Raw genomic sequence first — 15,598 nt, forward strand, 5'->3', positions numbered from 1 at the left:
GAGGCATTTCCTTCATTCAAAACATATGACAAAATGTTGGCGTGTGATCGAGGTCCTTGCTGGTGTGCTACTGTCGGAACATCGAGGATGTGTTCAGCATTACGATCTGTGAATCGCAACTGTGCCCCTTGCCGCGCTCCCATATTGAAAATAGAACACTCCTCATTGTGATCACATATAATGGAAGGTATTGCCTAGTTATTGTTCCGGGAATTGTCGACAGTTTGGAGGAAAAGACATGCATTACCATGGCCAACAGTGAGTTAGACTGTTTTGATAGGAAAATGACAGCCTTAAATCTTCCCCGCTTTCAACGCACAGGCATGTCCAGAGGGGAGGCGCCGCTGGTGCGCGCACCCCCACCTGACTTAACATTTGAACTAAGGAAGACACTAGGGGCTAGATTAATGTACTCCATATCGTAAGCTTGATTTAGGTGTATGTCTTATGTCTTATGTAAAACATTTGTAACTCATTGTCACCAGCCGCTTGTAAATTAGGTCAAGATTTACGATACGAACGTGCTGCTGTGCTGTCCTGGAATAGGTTCACGAAAGACACTTGAAAATACTAGAACACGTTTATTATATCTCCTTTCTATCACGGTATCACAGCTACTTTGTTTTCAGGATTGTTTTCCAGGAATGGTACGATTAATAGTCCACGTTCATGTTACTATAACGTATTTTGCCGGTGCACCGTTTCGCATCGGTGAAAGTAGTCCCGGTCACGTGCCTGTCTGCGATCTTCCAAACCTCTCCAGCGTTCATTCAGATCGGTAACTTTTTGTCTCAAACAACGTCTGAAAAAAATATGAAATGTGATTTGCTTTAAACATCACAAATTAATGAAAAAAGCCCATCACAAGGCATTACACAATAAGTTCATTATTAAAAACACTGAAATCATGCATTCACCCTCGCAAGAGGAGATCGACTAAAGTGGGTCTGGTTGACAGGATCTGGCATTTAGTCACTGCTCTATAATTTACAGACGCCGTGATATAACTGGGATATTGCTCACCTCGGCTTAAAACAACATTCAGTCACTATTAAACCCAAGAGATATGTACCTCCTTTCTAAGGCACTCTGTGCACGTCTCTGAAGCTCCTCCTGACGTCTCCTGTACTCCTCGTCCCAGAGTCTCTGTGTCTCCGCCTCAGCGGGGGTCAGCAGGCAAGACTCCCCGTCCATACTGACCCCAAGAGATCTGCGTAATAGAGTAAACTTGAATTCTCGGGGTGCATGGGGTGGGGGGTTATGTGAGGGGGGTTGGGAGCGACTGCGGGGTACGTTGTTCGGGGGGGGGGGGGGGGGGGGGGTATTGGGAACGGGTGCGAGGGTTTTGGAACAGGTGCGGGTTGCGTTGTGAGCGGGTATGAGAGGTGTACGTTGCGTGGGGAACAGGTGTGAGGGGGTATATACGTGGGTTGGGGAACAGGTGTGAGGGATCGGTTGGGGAACGGTTGTGAGAGGGTATACGTGGGGGGAGGGGGGAGGGTACGTGGCATGGGAAAGGGGCGGGGGGGTACGTTGTGAGGGGGGAATGGGGGTCGGGTACTTTGTGAGCGGGGTACGATTTATATGGAACGGGATGGGGTACGTTGTGAGAGGGGTACGCGATAATGGAGAACCGGTGGGGAAGGGGGGGGGGGGGGGGGGGGGGGGTACATGAAATGGAGAACGGTGATGGCGTACCGGTTCTGGGTACTGGGATGGGAAGTAATACACCTATATGCAACTATGAATAAACCAGAAGGCAATGTGTCTTATAATTATATCATTCATCAGTCTACATGATTTGTTCACGTCCAATAGTTTGGAATCGGATGTAAGCATGCATAAACAACCCAACGATCTGTACAGTTAACAGTGATGTACATATGCAAGGTGGTGGTAGAGGGTGTGACAATCGAAAAGAAAAAGGTCTCCTACCCCGAGCAAACTTGGGGCTTATGAGCAGCAGATGCCCGATGTTACATTTACGGAATGTCGACATTTCACCTTTTCAACTACACAATAACAGCCACCACATCTTTACTCAAAACAGTACCAACATCAATGCAGGTCGAAACAGAAAGCAAAAATTTGATTTTATGTGACTTTGTTTCCACAATAGACTAAGCTTATGTCTCCACTTGAGATCAGGTAGTCTGTCTCACAGTACCCGAACCACATCAAGTCTCCTCCGCTCCGCCCTGCCCTTACTCGTGTAATGCTAACGTCTCAATGAAGCAAGTCTACATTTTCCACAGTTTCAGATTCTCAGTCTCCCACCTCACTGTGGCTCCTTTCCAATTTAAGTGGAGATGTTTTGTTTGTTTGTTGTTTAACGCCGCACTCAGCAATATTACAGCTATATGACGGCGGTATATTATTGTTAATAATAGAGGCTGGACTAGACAATCCAGTGATTGACACCTTGTACATCGATCTACGATTGTCTAGTCCAGACTCTATTATTAACAATAATATACCGCCGTCATATAGCTGTAATATTGCTGAGTGCGGCGTTAAACAACAAACAAACAAATACAATATTAAACCACTGAGGACATAGAATCTGTAATTTCTCGCAGGTTTGTGTTATTCGGTAAATTGGTTACCCTCTCTTCCCACGAAAACGAGATCCAAATGTCTGTCCATTACTCACCACAAGCCCGGGGCGAAGAGAGTTGCCCGGGTCAGCCTTTCCGTGGGGACTAAATGAAGTTTGCTACGAACATGTTGTCATTGTGCAAGCTGAATTGTCGGCAGTCTTGCTATATACACTACATACCAGAACAATCACAGAACACAGGCCTGCGTGTACACGAGTTCAGCGGGGCCGTACCTTGATTCCATTGTCTGGGAGCGCTGTGGCGGAAATAGGGTGGGTCTGGAGCAGAAACGTGATTATTTCTGACAAGGCTAAACTCGTGTAGGTGCCTTCGGTGTTTACATGTGTTTTGTTGGGAAATATTCTAGAGCTTTGTTCGATGTGTTTAGTACCTGTTTATGGCGTTATTTATTCGTATACATGTATGCATTTCTTTTATATGAAATCTGTAATAACATATCGTCGTCAGGGTGTAAGTGTTTTGTAAGTAAATGATGCATGCATTCATCATGGCATGTCTATTTATCGAAGTGTTTGTGCGATATAAGGCTCCATTAACAATAATGGATGGTATACTCATACCTCGGCCTTGGGTATATCAATATAATGGTATATTCTGTGTAAGTGTATTGTCCTCAGATTCACATTGAATGTTCAACTTATATTGGATAATCAGCATTATCAAGGCCAAGTACGACTTGTTGCATGTCTTTCACACAATGTACTTTCTGGTAATGTTTTTTAAACAAAACGTTTAGGATATTTAATAATTTAATTGTTATTATAGATAATAAACACAGTTTACTGTTTTTTTTCATACGCACTTTAACCGAAAATCCCATACAGTCATAGAATGTGACACCATTATATTTGTTGCTTTTGTATGTGGCCTGCATATTTCTATTTCTAATCAGAATATAGACTACGGACTTGCGTGTGGTGCACTGAAGCAGTAACAGCCGTATAGACTCGGGTTCTTTATGCGACCTATATTTTTCATTACTAAGAGACCCGTGAAGATTCCGGGTTAGAATAGGTCTTCAGCAACCCATGCTTGCCGTAAAAGGTGACTATGCTTGCCGTAAAAGGCGACTAACGGTATCGGGTGGTCAGGCTCACTGACTTGGTTGATGCATGTCATCGATCCCAATTGCGTGGATCGATGTTCATGATATTAATCACTGGATTGTCTGGTCCAGACTCGATTATTTACAGACCGCCGTCATATAGCTGGAATAATGCTGAGTGCGGCGTTAAACAACCAACCAACCAAACCAATCATTACTAAGGTGTCATTTGTTTAAGTACTTTGTTTACGAATCCGACGACCTCTTAAATCAGGATTATTCCAGTTTAAAGTGTTTAGAAAAGTGTCACATCTACAATGACCCGTAATTGTTGGCTCAAGTACTATTCATAACGTCACCGATACTCTTAAAAGTGCGTGGCTTTGTTCCCATGCATTGAAACAACATACATTTTTAAAAAAAAACATTTTTAAACATTGTTACATTTTTTCAAAATTATAAAAAGGAAATAGATAACTGGAATTTTTGTTTTCTTGTTTCACTATCCCTATATTCTTAAAAAGTAGACATTAAAGGAAACAATTCGACCACCGACGAAAGATTTCGAGAAAATACCCGTACAAGCCGGCCCAAGTTAGAACAGATATGGAGATTACACAAGAACGGGGTTATTACAAGATATTTTGAATCTATTGTTATGCTCGTTATAATTAAAAGTAAGATTGATATTAGATGCATATTTGTTTCAAGGATAAATATGTTGTGAGTATAATGTTTTGAAATGATTAATGCGTTTGCGATCTTTGATCGCATCGACAATTTTATGACTGGTTTCAGAAGGATTTTACGACGCTTCATCCAGAAGATGCAACCTGCGGAGGTGCTTTTGACATGATTGATCAACACGGGGATAGAACCAGGTACCATATGTAACAAGCAACAGCACGACCTACTTGCAGATTTCACTGAGTCCTATCAAATATTAAGTGATTTTTTTTGATAATATAATTACTTTACATGGAACGTATGCTGAAAGTGTACCATATGTAGTTAGTGCATCTCATACAGTCCAATCTGCACGGCAGTGTGTGATACATGTAGATACATTGTAGATGTATTCTCATTTCATTTCGCTCATGTGTTAAGTATAGTTTAGAATTATTTTGTCTTTTTGATTATGCTGACCTCGATTTGAACTAGGATATAATTATAATAGATCTATATGCATTTTGAAGTCATAAGAGTTTTATAAAATATGTATACGCTATTGTTTTGATTTACAATTAAATTAATAAAAATGATGATAATGATAAATAAAACCGGCATAACTGAAATTAATTTGGGGAAAATGAGAAAAAAATTCGACCCCGACGAGATTCGAACTCGCAATCTTCTGATCCGAAGTCAGACGCCTTATCCGTTAGGCCACGAGGCCGCTGTTAGAATTGGGTGAATTTTACATATATAATCATTACATAACGTTTACATGCCTCATCCACGAAATCATGATTTAATGAATCTTTCAAGGATGTTATGACGTTTTTGTTAATGGTATTGTTATCGTTCAGTATACCAAAGCACAATTGTAAACAACAAACGGCGATTTCCCCACGACTTTCCTTGAAAATCTTATTTGGGTCAGCTGTTGCAACATGAATATGCAGATTACCGGGCACAGATACCTTACAGCTATTGATTCACGCGTCACTGATTTTTGTATCTGACATACTGACTACATATATATATATACACACACAAGAAAAGCTATTGCATCTTTAAGCTGGACCCCGTCTCATATATCACAATATAGGCGAAAGTTGACGTCGCGCAAAGGGAGCCGGGAACCAGCTTAATATTTGACCTCAAGCTCCTTCCCAGTGCGTGACACCTTCGTTACAATCTCGGTGGTATAGAGAGCTCCGCGAACGGGCTATCGCTGTGAAGAGCTTGATTCGTCCTTTGCAAGTTTCTGTCAACTGGGCTACTGTTTACTGGCTGCGCATTCCAACAACGACACCAGATAGGCTCGGACTTGAGTATTATTGCCTTGAAGGGCATTTGTCAGGTTTCTTTTGAACAATGTATTTGATATTTTTCTTCTTGACATTTAAATAATGAGATATATAATTGTGTCGGATTTACGGTTATGTAATGTAATGTAATGTAATAAACAGGCATATCATGTAAGTTTCATATTTTATGATTAAGTGGCTAGGCTTTGTCGTCAGTATTTAAGGCATTTGACTGTTTAGATATAGATAAAAAATTGGAAAATAAACAAAGGAACGGATACCACTAAGACACCTCTATTTGAATGCATAAAGTACATTTAGAAAATAACAGGCTTTTTGTGGTATACTTACATAATTATATATGTATGTGTCAAACGAGTCTTGAATAAACGAAGGTCCAGTTGACTGTTATTTCTCGAATCTCAATGTAAATTGACAGATAATGCATGTAAATCAATATCCCTAGATAGATAAAATGTTTGTATCAACTGGCTGCGTTAGGCCATCTTCGGAATGTAATCGATAACTGAACAGATTAGGTAATATTAATACAGTATCGTGCATTGTGTAGCTGAAATATATTTGAGTGTTAATTATGACCAACATGCGAAATCTTATTTTACTGCGCGGTCAGCAAGTTTTGTCAAATCATTATGAAATCTATCTTATTTGTGTGGTTGTGGTGGAAGTGGGATATTTTAGAGCCTCGGAATTTTTCAACTTTTATCAACTCGTGTTGATATATTTGATATCAAAAGATACGAGGGTAAGATTTTATTTATCACCCAACATCATTCTTTCAACTTTTTCATTTGTAGACAGTAATTAGCCCTGTCTTCAGTGTAAAAAGTACTGCAAACAGCTTCAGTAGCAGTAGACGACATGGTAACCAGTGACGTCACAATGGTCTGCAAAGCATTGGGATGTAATTTCATTGCAGCGATATCTACAGTGTAGATATCGCTTGATGTCATCCAAGCGATATCTCCCGTGGGAGCCAGTTTTGGATGATATATCCTGTTTACAGTAAATATGAAATCGTGTCCTGCCTCCATTGTCAATATATATTTTTATTATATCTGTAGACGAGGGGCAGTCTTTTTCACGAATAAATATCTATTCTGAATATTATTGAGCAGCATCCCGTTTAGTCAGTCAACCAAGTCTGACCACCCAATCCTTTAAGTCGCCTCGTAAGACAAGCATGTTGAGTGAATATATGTGAATACTGCAGTTTTTTATTTGCGTGTGTATTTTTAATCTCTCAATCAGTGAAATATTTACCGGTATTCGCCTGAGGAATCATTTCTCAGGTTTCACATCTTGTCATTTTGTCATAACCATGTTGCATGAAGCATAACAAAATTTACAGTAAACACAGACGCAGACACAGACAGTATATATGTGTCTTTTATTTAGAGTATAAAAAGACATCAAAACGTGAAGGTATAAAAACAAACTTCATTGATGTACTGGAATAGAACACCATCAACACCATTGAGCCTCGGTTAGTGAATGAGTGCATAGCGTTTAACGCCGTATCAGCAATGTTTAATTAATTAATTGATGGAAAAGTACCATACCAATACCGCTCAGCTTAATATCAAAATACGTTACGAGTGCGCGCATTGTCAAGGTCAGTAACTTTTGGCACACGCAGAGACTGGTCCAATATTTCCTATTTAGAGGAGCATATATATGGACAGTTTCAGTCATGCCTATTTAGAGGAGCATATATATGGACAGTTTCAGTCATGCCTATTAAGAGGATCATACATATGGACAGTTGCAGTCTTGCCTATTTAGAGGAGCATATATATGGAAAGTTTCAGTCACACCTATTTGGAGAAATTATTAGCGCAACAGTCCCTCAATGTCAATGTGGACGCTTTGAAGAGAACTCTTTGGAGCTAATTATTTATTAATTTACGGATGGCTAATTAGAATGCCGTACATATCTGTTTTATAGGTCATGGGTAGCCAATGAGAATACCGTATATCTGTTTTGTGAGTAAGAGGTGAGTTGGGTTTTACGTGTCAGCGTAATGTGGGAGGAAAGCCCGAAGTGATGCAGATCTCAGACGTTTACCACTTCGGTGAAACCCACGAGCAAGGGTATGGTGCTGACAAACCTAGAACCGGGATTCGAACCCACAATCATAGGTTTTTGTCGAGCCCAAGGGACGCAACTCCTTAGACTAATCGCGACGCCTCAGACGATTGGGCCACCCGTGTCCCTCTCTGTTTTGTAGGTCTTGATTAGCCATTTATAATAATGTACATGTGTATTGTAGGTGGTGGTAAGCTGATTAGAACACCTTATAGCCAATTAGAATATCCTATAACTGTATTGCAGGCTACGGTTTGCAAGTAAGAATACCGTACATAACTCTCATAACCCTATAACTTTTTAAATCAAGATTTTAACGGGTTTTTAACATTTATTTTTAGACATCTGCTGAGGTAAAAAACTTGTTTATACTATGGGAATGTTGTGTTGTGAAAGTTGTGAGACGATAGCTCATTTCATGTGTTTAGACCTGAACGTGTTCAGATAAAAACGTTTAAACACATTCGTAAACATGTTTAGATCTAAACATGTGAAGTATGCGTTTACATCCAAACCACATTGCAACAAGCGGCCTGCTTCATTCGTATCCGTGGAAGACTACATCTGACTTGTCTCCACTTCAGGTGAGGGAGTGTGCTTGTAGGATTGCCACAGTTTCATGGTCAGATCTGCAGCCACGGGTTCTCTGTCCGTGGACTGTGCCAGGAGGAGGTTCAACAGGTAGTCCTTCCCCAGATACTCCTTTACAAACGCTTGCTGCTTCTCCGATGAATAGGAATCATTGACTCCGGAGGCCAGAATGTACAGCTTGATCTTCCCTGCAGTCAGCTGGGGAACATGGAGCAGTAGAACCCACACGATAAGACTTACCAGGTTTGCCACGGCCAGGATCAGAAGCCAGTAGAAGAGGAACATGTACACCTTGAGATATAAGGCATTAATGTGAAGGGCACACTGATAATGTTGGGTGCTTTCGCCTTGAATATCAAATCGACACTTTGCATATCGTGGAAAAGGAGTCTCCGATGTACCTTTGGAGTATGTGTCCCTGATTGCATTGAAAGGTTTATCCGGTGAAAAAAGCATTGAGATTAATACTAATTGGATGAAGGAGTTTAGAAGGTACAGAGCTTTCTTTAACATGAATATTACGGTGTTCTTGATGCTGGGTGCTGGGGGGGATGCCACTCGGGACATAAACGTAGCGTCCGAGCTGGTGTCGGGTTTGCAGTTCTCTGCACAAAGGAACAGGAACTCCGAGTATGATCCGAGGAGTCTCTTGAGGAACTGCGCCAGCAGATGGGGTGCAATGAAGGCGAAGGCCTGGTAGAACATAAACAGTGGCACGAAAGTGTGGTAGGAGAATGTGTTTTCGTAGTAATACTGTGTGTTGAATGATCCTTCATCAAGGCAGTATTTGAGAGCATATTGTAAGGTGCCGGCTTTTGTCTGTTCGTCTGCTGGTAGACAGGTAATGGCGGCATCTGGAAAGACGGCGATGTAGACAATGGCGGCTATCCCAACCACCACTAAGATAAGCAGGGTCCAGATGCGGTTAAGGCGATCAACATCATCCTCGTCTCTCCGTCGTTTCCAAAACATCTTCTGAAACAAAATTATAGATTTATATAACGCGTCAGTGTGTTGTTGTACGCCGTTTTGAACAAGTATTACATTTAGATCAGTGGTTTCAAACCAACACTCATCCTGATTAGGACCACTCATTACGTCCAACAATACAAACCACTCTAACCGTCATAGTTCTACTCAGTGAGTGATTGAGTGAGTATGGTTTTACCCCGCTTTTAGCAATATTCCAGTAATATCACGGCGGGGGACCCGGGAAATGAGCTTCACACATTGTACCCATGTCGGGATTCGAACCCGGGTCTTCGGCGCGACGAGCTAACGCTTTAACCACCAGGCTACCCGACCGCTCCTAGTTCTACTCAGAAAACGAACAGCATCCATCACTAAATAGGGTTTCACAAAATTTAAGAAAATACCTCTCTCCGACATAAAATGTTTTCTAATACTCCCTAATAGGCAGTATCAATAGATAGGGGTTGAACAAGAAAAAAACGGGGGAAAATGGTTCCCCACTGAAGTATACCTATTATAGACTTTGACGATCTACACCAAATATTTGACAACTTGACAAATTGTTCTAGTTACCTATCAATTATTGAGTGTGTGGGCGTGCATGGGTGAATGTAGGGATTGGGTGGGCTTGGGACATATACCAGTAATCTTTCCTCTGAAACGTTTGTTTCTCTTCTCTTTCATCAGCTGGCCGTCGGTTATCCAAGTGGTTCAATCGAATGCTCGGCTCGCCAAAGGCACGGGTTCGATTCCCAACATGGGAAGATGTATGTGAAGACAATTTCTGATCGTGATTTTGATGGAATATTGCAATAAGCCGAGTAAACACATAGTCTAATTGTTACACGTTTAATTATGGTTGCAAAACATGAGGCAAAATGTTAAATATCAGTAATAATCAAACTTTCAAAATAAAATCCAGATTATTCCCTCAAATATCAGCACAGGAGCATGTAAGGTAAGGTGTTTAGTTCAAGCACGATCTGCAGTAACATACCGTGCAGGAGATGTCCACCCATTTAACGTTTTCCTGGTCAGTGCAACATTGTTTGTGTGCGTGTTTGATCTAGAAAAGAAAGAATCCACCCACTTCCCACCACACACACGAACTATGAAGGAAATTTGATGGCTGACGCTGCTGGGACTGTATTATCTGTAATATATATTGCTTCTCGGCTAGACTGTGTTTGCTAACAGAAGCGGGGTCCTTCCCTACAATGCCCCAATACGTTCCCACCAGAATTCTTTTTTAAGAACCATTTTGATTTCACCAAAATATGTCACAGCTGACTAAAAACCACTATCTATATTACTCTTTTAAGCCCATTGTCTAATGCAGTATAACCTTTCAAAAACGGATGACCAGTGCAGTAAAACCTTGAAAGAGAAAGTTACATGCTTGTAGCTACCGCGTGTATAGCAATGACCACTTCCGGTTAAATGTTCTCTGGTTGATAGCAAATAAGACGGAAATGTGCTGTTCCTGTGTGATGACTTTGACCCTCAATTGCATCGAATCACGCGCTTGTTTATTTCCCTTTGAAAACATGAGTGCTGGTGTCTTAAATAAATGTCATACATAAATTTACATAGAGGTTGGTTCAGTATACAAACTATCTTAAAAATGAAGATTGCTTGAAAACTTACCACTACAATGCCAAGGATAAGATGATATGATATTTTGGAGGGTGATTCTTAAATTGAATTTCAGTTGCAAGTACTTCAAGAACATCACATAGGGCTAATCCTGGACATAAACCAAATTGGTGGACCTCAGTGTAACGACAAAAATATTGTAGGTCACTCTGACCCACAGTTGATCATAATAAGATTGTGAGACTGTTGTGATTGCAATCATACCAACTTTCAAACATGACAACTACATGCATAAGACTGCAGAAAAAGGGATTTTTGTGATAGTGGCAAACATACTTTACGTATGACCTTCACTGCGACCTTGACCTTATATGTCTGATCTCGGCCCCGCCCTACAATGTAAAAAAATGTGTTAAAACACAAGACATGTTTAGATCTAAATATGTTTAGGAATGTGTTTAAATCCTATACGGAATACACATTTGGCGTTTAATACCTGAAAACTATTCTGGTCTAAACAAACGAAATGAGCTATTTGCCACAGCCTAAACACCACCTAAACTCAACATCCCTATAATCTAAACATGCTTAAATTTAAATCATGTTTACGAGAAAATGCATATCATTGTGTATTATGCCAATAATCTAAATATGTTTAGTAACTAAACATGTTTAAATAAAATGTATATAATTGGTCCGTAAGTTAAATATGGATAAAATGTAAAATTTTGAAATAAGAATTGCAAATCAGTACCAAACATACCTCCAGGACGTACAGCGAACTTAAATTGGTACAATATTTGCATAAAGTGTAAAAATAAAACCAGGCCAAGATAATGGCGACTAGGAAAATAGGAACGTCTTAAGGTTTGTGTTAAGGCTTTTGACGTAACATATCAACGTGTCAAAACAATTCCACTTGGTACAGAAGGAGATCCACATGGTATGATTCTTTTGTTTGTTTGTTTGTTGTTTAACGCCGCACTCAGCAATATTCCAGCTATATGATGGCGGTCTGGTAATAATCGAGTCTGGACCAGTCAATCCAGTGATTGACATCATGAGCATCGATCCACGCAATTGGGATACGATGTCATGCATCAACCAAGTCAGCGAGTCTGACCACACGATCCCGTTAGTCGCCTTTTACGACAAGCATAGTCGCCTTCTACGGCAAGCATGGGTTACTGAAGATCTATACTACCCCGGATCTTCACGGGTCTGGTATGATATATAGCCCTGAGGATGGTTCATTTTGTTCGTGCATAATACTGCAAAAAAGTGACGTAATCCCCTCGATTTCACAAGGTAAATACAAAATATCCTAAATATTCAAAGCGTTCAGTATTTTCGAATATGGACGTCGTGCAACTCATATCTGACTCTGACCTTCACCTTCTAAGCTTTAGTGATGCTGAAGCGCTTGTGACTTTAGGTTTAGTTTCTCTGATAAACGCCTCAGCGATCCTACATTCAGTTTCCCAGTTCACGATCTGATCATCGGTATTATGCATCACACGCTATAAGCCTGATACAGGCCTGAAAGTTAACGCAGTGCATTTTGAATACCACACATACTTAAGCCAAAACAGAGCCAGGGAACCGGTCCTCTGCAATATACAAAACGAACAGATTCCATTTGACAGAAAATGGGAAATAAGGAAAAATAATGCCCGTCTTTAGAAACAACCCGAACCAACTGATATTTGCACGAACGTAAATACCTGAATGTGAAGTCGTGAGATTCACCACCTGAGGAGCAGTCGGGGGAACAAATATACCTGTTATAATTCTCGGTAACAATCTGAATGTTTCCTCCCGCGCCTCGCGTGTAAGAATCTATTAATAGAACAGACGCGCCAGGGATGTCAGGGCCCTCTTCGAATGAAACTTAGAACTGTATCTGACAGCATCGTATGTGTAGCTACTACGTAGCACTAAAAGCAAATGTTTACACTTTGAAATTGTTACCAAAATACAATGTTGTTCTTCTTTCCAGAACGTGGTAGGGACATCTTTGTTATCCCTGTTTTAGAATATTGTACGGGCCTGCTTGTGTTTGGCCTGTGTCTGATAATCGTTGTAAGTGTTAGAATTGATTTTCCCGAGAGGACTAACGGCATCAGGTGGTCAGGCTAGATGACTCGGTTGATGCGTAGATCGATGCTCATGATGTCATCACTCGATTGTCTGGTCCAGACTCGATTATTTACAGACCGCCGTCATACAGTTGGAATATTGCCGAGTGCGGCGTTTACCAACAAAGAAAACAAATGTAAGTGTTTAAGAAATACATTTACTGCAACTGTAGATTTAAATCTTCCCTTTTTTAGCTACGTCCCTTATATAACTAGTTCACCTGCTCATATCACGGGTTAACGACTGTCGTTCGTTCGTGAGTGAATTATTTTTATGATATGAGTATTTTCTGATTCAGCTACGAGGACCTCAGTCCTAACGTGTATCGTTCAAGACTGTTTCATACAGTATGACAGTTTGACATGGATGCTATCTTCATGGCTTTCCCTGTCACCACAACGCTTCTGTTCGAGAAGCAATATATTCTGCAGACAATACAGTCCCATCATCAGACTTAACGTCTCATTAAACATTAACCCCAAGAGCTGTTCACCATATACACCCTTAACTACAATTTGTCCGACATAGCATAAACAGTTACAAATTGTTTTTTACCTTTGTTATTTAACATCGCCGTCAGCAGTAATCCAGCATTATCACAACTCTTTTTTAAATAATCGATCCTCGACCAGACAAACCAATGATTGATATTATCAGTAACGACACACGCCGCTGGCAATCACCCAAGGTACCGAGTCTTATGGGTGACTTTAAGGGATACTTATTCTTTTCATTTACCAAGGAGTGAATTATTTATATCATAAAATCAATTTTAAGGTATCAATACAACATTTCAAATTTGTCATCTGTTTAACTGATTTAATGATATCAAAATATCGAATTTGTGATATCAATAAATCAATTATTCATAATAGACAATAACGAATGAATAGTAAAAAGCCCACTGCGCCTCATACGGACTCGATTATTTACATGCCACCGTTGGGGAGGTCGGTAGCCTAGTGGTTAAAGCGTTGGCTCGTCACGCCGTAGACCCCGGTTCGATTCCCGATATGGGTACAATGTGTGAAGCCCGTGATATTGCTGGAATATTGCTAAAAGCGGCGTAAAGCCATACTAACTCACTCACTCACATGCCACCGTCATGTAGTCGAGAACCGCCACACAAACATATGAATTTGCACATACTGACGTGGTGAGGGTGCACCAACGCTACAGCGAGGAGTGACATAGTTTACATTGCCTATCCCAGTACAGAGCTATATTCTAAATAGTATGACGGAATGTAAGCAACGCGCCCTGTCACAACAAGACTACAGCATAATGTGTAAAGGTCTTTGGTTATAAAACTTGTATTGGTTTCATTCCCACCTGTATTTGATATATGGCTGCATGGAAGGGGATTTTCCCTGATAAGAATAACAAGTGTCGACATTCGGGTTTAGTGTAATATAGTTTATAGAATAACAAGTGAACTAATTCATTATCTATATTCTGATGGCAGGAGAGCTGGTGGTCTGGCTCTGATACTTGGTTGACAGTGTTTCATTCTACCCCGACGCGTAATTCAAGCGGCATGATGCTGTGGATGTTAGTGTTGTAGATGCGGAACAACGATGTTTGTTTGTTGTTTAACACCGCACTCATATGGATTTGAATGTTTGTCAGGCACGGTGACTTGGTTGACCATGTTTTGTTTGATTATTTGATTGTTGTTTAACGACGCAGTCAGCAATATTGTAGATATATGACGACCGTTTGTAAATAAACGAGTCTGGACCAGACAATCCAGTGATTGATGTCACGAGCATCGATCTGTGCAATTGATATACGATGACATGCATCAACCAAGTCGGCGAGCCTGACCACCAGATCCCGTTAGTCGCCTCTTCTGACAAGCATGGTTTGCTGAAGACCAATTCTAACCCGGATCTTCACGGGACAATTTGTCATCAAGAGACCCAGTAACATGTTCAGGCATTAGATCAAGTATCTGAGTGTTTTTTATTTGTAATAACACTCAATAATGCCTGGACAGTTGCTGGGTCTGTGATTACGGGAATGGTGTCACCACAACCCTGAAATGGTAATAGTGTAGAGATGTTGGGTGGCAGACTCTGGGGCATGTTGGGGATGTACTCGCGTGTTTTACAGGTTGTGTGTGTGTGTGTGGCGGGGCTTCTGTTTTGTAGATGTTAGACCCTGGGGCGTAGGACAATGGGCTTGGTGTTTTTTGGGACAAATCTGGTGTAAGCTGCAGTATATCGCGTATGTAATGGTGGCAGAAGCTGATATGACTCGGAGATGATAGACCCTGGGGCGACGGACACTGTGCTTGTTGTGTTTTTGGGCACATTATGTGTGAGCTGCAGTATATACTTGGATATAATGGTGGCAGAAGCTGCTGATTCTATCACGTGTGTTAATGTTGCCACAGACACTGAGCTTGTTGCAAACAAAGGAACCCATGAACTACGAGTGACATCTGAACAAGGAGCAAAGGCATCGTCAGGTATATAGGCTGGGTGGGGCGGTGAAATGCCCGTGAACTTTAATCACTCATAGCCTCTGAGCCACAGACTACAATGAA

At 40.9% G+C, this 15,598-nt stretch overlaps 1 protein-coding gene and 1 non-coding gene across 4 annotated transcripts; both read right to left on the bottom strand.

The window, feature by feature from the left end:
- Positions 1-4,989: 4,989 nt before the first annotated feature.
- Positions 4,990-5,062, bottom strand: Trnar-ucg (transfer RNA arginine (anticodon UCG)). The gene has a single exon. It is a non-coding gene; the product is annotated as a tRNA-Arg (tRNA).
- A 2,085-nt stretch (positions 5,063-7,147) lies between these two features.
- Positions 7,148-12,717, bottom strand: LOC139462020 (innexin-11-like). 3 transcript variants are annotated; one of them, XM_071243517.1, is made up of 3 exons: positions 12,633-12,717; positions 11,245-11,300; positions 7,148-9,315 (listed from the first exon to the last, which is right to left on the bottom strand). In XM_071243517.1, exon 3 carries the CDS (start codon positions 9,310-9,312, stop codon positions 8,308-8,310), a length of 1,005 nt encoding a protein of 334 aa, XP_071099618.1. In that variant the 5' UTR covers positions 9,313-9,315; positions 11,245-11,300; positions 12,633-12,717; the 3' UTR covers positions 7,148-8,307. The 3 variants fall into 3 exon arrangements, with proteins under 3 accessions (XP_071099618.1, XP_071099620.1, XP_071099619.1); XM_071243519.1 differs by lacking the exon at positions 11,245-11,300 and having other exon boundaries at positions 12,690-12,715; XM_071243518.1 differs by lacking the exon at positions 11,245-11,300 and having other exon boundaries at positions 12,633-12,709.
- Between the last annotated feature and the right edge of the window lie 2,881 nt (positions 12,718-15,598).

This window comes from Haliotis cracherodii, unplaced genomic scaffold (assembly GCF_022045235.1).
Source record: "Haliotis cracherodii isolate W230 unplaced genomic scaffold, xgHalCrac1.p SCAF_15, whole genome shotgun sequence".
Taxonomy (NCBI): domain Eukaryota; kingdom Metazoa; phylum Mollusca; class Gastropoda; order Lepetellida; family Haliotidae; genus Haliotis; species Haliotis cracherodii.